Genomic DNA, 6,226 nt, shown 5'->3' with positions numbered 1-6,226 from the left:
TCTGATTTTATCAGTTTGAATACTGTCTCTGTGCCCTCTGCTTAGTTTGGCTAAGGGTTTATCTATCTTGTTGATTCTCTCAAAGAACTAGTTCCTGATTTTATTTTGCTATTTTATAGTTTTTTATTTCTATTTGGTTGATATCAGCCCAACATTTGATTGCTTCCTGCCCTCTACTCCTTTTGTGTGTTTGCTTGTTTTATTCTAGAGCTTTCAGGTGTGCTCTCAAGCTGCTACTGTAAGCTCTCTTCAATTTATTTTTGGAGGCACTTAGAGCTATGAATTTTCCTCTTACCTCTGTCTTCATTGTGTCCCATCATTTTTGGTATGCTGTGTCTTCATTTTCATTAAATTCTAAAAAGCTTTTAATGTCTTTATTTCTTCCTCTGATCACAGAGTAGAGTGTTATTCAGCTTCCATGTGTATGTGTGCTTTCCCTTGTTTTTGTTGGTATTTAAGACCAACCTTACTCCATGGTGACTCTGATAGGGTGCATGAGATTATTTCAATCGTCTTGTACCTGTTGTGGCCTGTTTTGTGACCAATTATATGGTCAATTTTGGAGAAGGCACCTGGAGGTGCTAAGAAGATGGTATATTCTTTTGCTTTAGGATGAAATGTTCTATAAATGTCTGTTAGATCCATTTGATTCAAAGCGTCTGTTAGTTTAATTGTGTCTCTCAATGTTTTCAGAGGGGTACAAGGAAGGGCTTCTAGAAATTTGACCAAATGAATTACTATTCTTAGAATTTTTATTTTTTCCACATCCCTTGATTATATTCAGGTTATGACATACAGTCTTCAGAGCTCCAAGGATAGCTATACTGGAGAAAACAGTCCCCTTTGCAATTCTCCATTTGACCATGGCATTACCACCTCCCTCAGTGTGGTAAGATACTGGATAAATTCAAAGGAAAATTTGATATGTTCTATGACTTGAGAGATTCATACATACTGTTCACTTGCTGAGCTTAGGCAGACCTCTTAAGTTACTTAGAATATTTGAAAAACTGTATATTAGCAATATATTTTATAATACATTTTTTCATTTACATTATATAATTTGAGATTTCAGAACAGGCAACTAACCTAAGTAAGAAAAAATCACCAACTGCTCTAAACCTACAACTAATCATCTTCTACTGCAAGATTACATCATGTCCTAATGGAAGAACAATGGTTGTGCTCCTGAGAAGTTCATTGTTGGATTCCCAACATATGGGCATACCTTCTTCACCTTAAGGGACCCCTCTGATAATAGGACTGGTGCCCTTACCAGTAGAGCTGGCCAACCAGGGAGGTACACAAAGGAAGCAGGAACTTGGGCCTACTATGAGGTCAGTAAGTTGTTGTAGTTTTGTCAGTGAATTGCTGGTCCAGTTCTTTAAACTGGGAATAAAAATCTGCTAAAACCAAATCATTATCATGTCCAGTACCTACATACTAACTTGAAAGAATATTTTAAATTATTTGATTTATATTTAAATATTAATAATTAATAGCACTTTAGAAAATATAAAATTTCTACTAACACTAGATCTTATTATTAAGTGTACTAATAAGACTGTAGATACGGTACAAATAATTACCTATCATGTCATGTATGAACTTTGTAAATTCTGAAATTATATGGCTATATAAGAATGACATATATGAATATGAAAATAAACATATCTCCACAATTCCTCTGTGTTCTAGCTTTGTTTGATGAATTTGCCCTTGTGTGCTGTTGCCATTACTATATATATAAATGAAATTACATATTACAAGTAGATGCCATGAATAGTACTCAGATATGTAGATCATCACTCCTAGAATCTCAACCTGAAGGACGCCTGGGCAGGAGATTATTAGTTGGTAGAATGTCTTAGCAATACAACTAGACACTGTCAGAATGGAAAAATATAATAGTCAGAGTTCAAGATAGACCTCAGCTATAGATAGATCATTTACATAGCCTGAGCTAAGACCTGTATGTCATGCCTATCAGGAGTAAAGAACATTGTCTCCATTTTCTTTAACACAAATAAATCTCCTTAGAAAAAGAGCAACATCTCTAAAGGGAATACAACGGAAGAAAAGCAAAGTTCATGTTATTTTTCTTTCTTGGTATTGATATTCCAATATTTGAGTCTGTTGAATGTTTAAAGATTTGCAGCTTCCTGAAGGAGGGAGCCACTGAGAATTGGAATGTCAATCAGGAAGTGCCCTATGCTTTTAAGAACAGAGAGTAGGTTGGCTATGATAATGTCCAGAGCTGACAGATGAAGGTAAGCTCAGTCAAACAGATGTGCTGAGATCTTAGCACTGACTCACAGGTAACCATAGATCTCATGTTCATTTTATTTTGTTTTGTTTTGTTTTTCCCGAGACAGGGTTTCTCTGTATAGCCCTGGCTGTCCTGGAACTCACTTTATAGACCAGGGTGGCATCGAACTCAGAAATCAGACTGCCTCTGCCTCCTGAGTACTGGGATAAAAGGTGTGTGCCACCATGACCCAATCTCATTTTCATTTTTAAAACAGGCTCAGTGGCTCAAGGAGAAAAATTTTGGAGGTGCTATGTTCTGGACCCTGGATATGGATGACTTCATTGGTACTTTCTGTCACAAAAACAACAAGTTTCCTTCAACCACAGTTTTAAAAAATGTGTTCCAAGAGAATACAGCCCAGCAATAGTTGCCCTTCCACACCCCTCCATAGATTCTGGGCTTGACCCAACCAACAAGTCTCAATTCAGTTCCCAGTTCTTCCTCAACTCCCAGTGGCACCTGGACATCCAAGAGCCTGAGAATCCCATTATCCTGGCCTGTCACCAATTTTTGGTTTCCTGTTCTTCTTAGTCCTGTATTTTTTTTAAATATTCAGTACTTAGTCCATTTGTATGCTAATTTTACAGTATGAGGATACAAGGTCAAACAATCTCCTTTATTTCAAAGACTTATCAGCAGCTGGGAAAAATTTAGACTATGTTTGTAGAAATAAGTTTTGTATCCATCTGTGTTGAGATTTCCATTTCCTGGACACACTGTGGTTTTTACTACTCCATGAAATGAAGCAATGTGATTCCTAAAAAGTACCAACAAAAGGCCAGAGTACAAATATGTAAAGGCATCATGCCCAGCCCTCATGAGTAGGAAAAGATGTAAAGGATGTAATTTAGCAGGAGTTTTGAAAGTACTTTTAGAAGGACAATACAGAAGTATTCTGTATTGCAAATGAGCACAACAAAATTTTCATAGTAGTGAAAGTACAAGTGGATTTGGATGTAACAGTTGTTTTTAAAGCTTCCTCCCATAAAGGCATTGTTTATAAATGTTTTACAACATTGAAGTACAATTTTTGTTCTATTAATTTATTTTCAGTTATTGACAATTTATATACTTAGTTTTTATACCTGGAATCTATTATTCATTTATTAAGATATTGATGATGATATAGGGTAAAACTGAGTAGTGAGCAGGTTTCCTTGTGGAAAGTAAGTTTTTCATACCCTTCCATCTCTTATCTCCTTTTCCCTCCTTTTTCCTTCTGTAGAATTTGTGATGCTACTGATTCTTGGATAGTGTAGGGTTTGTTGGGGTCCTGCATCTGCCCCACCACAAGGCCAGGGCCACTTGGAAAAAAAGGACATGGGAGTTTGATGGCCCTTATCCCACTCTAGTAAATTGAGAGTGTTGGACTATGGGAAAGCTGTGGAACACCATTTAGGAGGTGGGGGAACACAGTCTGAAGTCCAGGAGACAACCAGAGATGGCTCAGGAGTCACCAGGCTTGTGACAAGGTCTTGACCATATAATTGTCAATCTGTTGGACACCCAGATGCCAAAGGATTCTGCAAAAGAGCTGAGAACAGACTGGGGGCTCCAAGACTGGATCTAGCCTGGTGACTTAGGACAAGTGGGGGAAATCTGGCTGTGTCCTGTGGGGATAATCCTTGGCTTGTCTGCTACTAGCTTGGCTTGGTGGTCACTGGGGACACACAGAACCCTCCATAGGAGATTAGATGCACAGATATCTAGGAGAAGTCCCCCATTGCTCCCCATGGCCTATTCTAATCAAAACAGGCAGTTCAGTGTTTTAAGGCTTTTTTGTCATGATAGAAAGTAAATGCGAAAAAACTGTACACCAGTCCTCAGGGCGGCCTGAGTAAAATTGTTTTTTCAAGGAGGAGTATCTGGGAAGGAAAGCTTAATTGTCTGAGCCCTTCAGGCCTTTAGGTACCTCATTAAAATGGAGTTATGTCTTGAGGCTACATGACTTGTTGTCACATCCTTTACCTGTGGAAGTAATTGGGACTTTGCCCTGTATGACTGATGGCCATAAAGCTATGGAGGGCTGTGGCCTTCTTTCAGGAACATGGCAAAATGCCTTCTGTCCTTTCAGGGTTACCAGGGTTTCAAGCCTATTCTGGACAAGGAAGTACGCTGCCTTTTAGGGTCCTACAGTATAATATTCAGTGTGATCTTGCCTTTGAAATGGTAGATTGGGGCCTCAATGTGATGAAGCCTTTCTGTTTTTCATGTCAGTCATATTCTATTTATCCAGATGGAATGATGTCTCAAAATATGAATAGCCAATAGTCAGACTTCAAAAACAAAACAAAACAAAACTGATACTGAGAAAGAAGTATGCTTGCAAGCATGTGTTGTCATGTCTGCTACTACCCAGAAATCCGAAGGCTAACTTGCTCCATCATTCAGTTCTTCTCTTTATGTGGCTGCATTCCTTTTCCATGTGTTTCTTTGGCCAAAGTATAAACCTTACCTGAGACTGGCTACTGAAGTAATACAACATGTAGCTCTCTCTAGCCCTTTCTTCCAAGGCTAGTTCTTGCACCTCATTCCCTAAATACTTTGTTGGTCTTACTTCTAAATGAACATGCCTATTTAATAATATATTCCTATCAAGTTGTTCCACTCTGGAACTGTAGTACATTAGGACATGCCTCCTAAGATAATCTCTGGTACTCTTGCAAAGTAGGATCCACACATTAGTTTTTGACCAATTTCTTCCTTTTGTGTGTATAATAGATGTTACTAAAACTCCTCAAAATATTTCTAAAGGTAATACCATCTAAACAAGAAGACATTTATTATGCTTAACCAAAAGGATTAACAGTACCTACAGGAATACTCTGTACATCAGCATAAGTGCCATCTCAGCTGCCACTGAGTCAGTTACCACCCCAAACAGATTATCCCTTCTTGTTTAACTGCTGAGTTATTCTTGTATTGTGCCCCTGAGATCCCCTCAGGGGTGAATCTCTGAGAAAAGTCTGGTCTTNGGTATTGAAACATCCTTCCTTTGAGATGACCCTGTGACTTCAGCCAATGTCTTCTTGAAAGCTGATTTTATGATTTTGCTTTTCTTAAATGTCACTCGTGTATTTGTTCAGTCTAAGCAAGTAGATCAAATAGTCCTCTAACATTTAGAAAACAAGGTTATATATTAGTTTTATTTCAGCCAAGCATTAAAATCTTGGACATTGTAAGGATGGGATTCTATACAAGGCCACTGCAACTGTGTCTCTCCGTCTCTACTAGACTGTTTAGTGGGGTAGTTTAATTATTCTTTGAAGATTTAGAAATCCTTGGATTTTCTATATTGGGAGAATTTTATTACTGTTTAAATCTCATAACTTGATTTATGCTTTTAATTTTAGTGTGATAGGTCATTTGGGCATATACATTTATCCACCTGTAGGTTTTTGCCATGGACCACCCTAGTTGGGTATGGTGGTCCCTGGAANGAGGGTTCTTGAAGCTAGCTGGGGAAGGATTCAGTGGTGACAAACAGAAACAAACACAGAGCCAGTTTGAATCTGAGTGTATTCTGCTGCAGCCCTCAAGCAGGGGATTGTTATACATTAAAAAAACAAACATTACATCTCTTAGAAACTATATCCAATGAAACAATCACAGATACCATTAAAAATTATTTGGCACAGTAAAGCACAAAACTCATCCATGCATTACAACTCTGAAACTATGTATTCAGTGAATCACAAGCAGAACAGATAACATTATAAATCATCAAAATATAACTGTTCTAAAAGGATGTAATCAATGGGGGCTGTTGTCCAAGGCTAGTGGCATATTTCCAGGAGCAGGTTAGTAAATCTTTAATGGTCAGTGCTCTTAACAGCTGAACTAACTTTCCAGCCCCATGATCAATTATTATTTAACATCTAGTGCCTGAATTTTTACAATCTTAAATATAAGTTT

At 37.8% G+C, this 6,226-nt stretch overlaps 1 protein-coding gene and 1 pseudogene across 1 annotated transcript in view; both read left to right on the top strand.

Annotated features, from left to right (window-relative positions):
- The first annotated feature begins 787 nt into the window (after positions 1 to 787).
- On the top strand, positions 788 to 2,678 carry LOC110288973 (annotated as a pseudogene).
- Positions 2,679 to 4,315: 1,637 nt separating this feature from the next.
- LOC110288972 (chitinase-like protein 4) overlaps positions 4,316 to 6,226 on the top strand; it is an 18,567-nt gene continuing 16,656 nt past the window's right edge. Inside the window, exon 1 of the mRNA XM_021155193.1 lies at positions 4,316 to 4,523. Coding sequence (XP_021010852.1) covers positions 4,316 to 4,523 — 208 coding nt within the window. The remainder of the gene's footprint in view (positions 4,524 to 6,226) is intronic.

The sequence above is a fragment of the Mus caroli genome, unplaced genomic scaffold, assembly GCF_900094665.2.
Source record: "Mus caroli unplaced genomic scaffold, CAROLI_EIJ_v1.1 scaffold_12259_1, whole genome shotgun sequence".
Taxonomy (NCBI): domain Eukaryota; kingdom Metazoa; phylum Chordata; class Mammalia; order Rodentia; family Muridae; genus Mus; species Mus caroli.
This window is presented reverse-complemented; position numbering and strand designations above follow the sequence as displayed.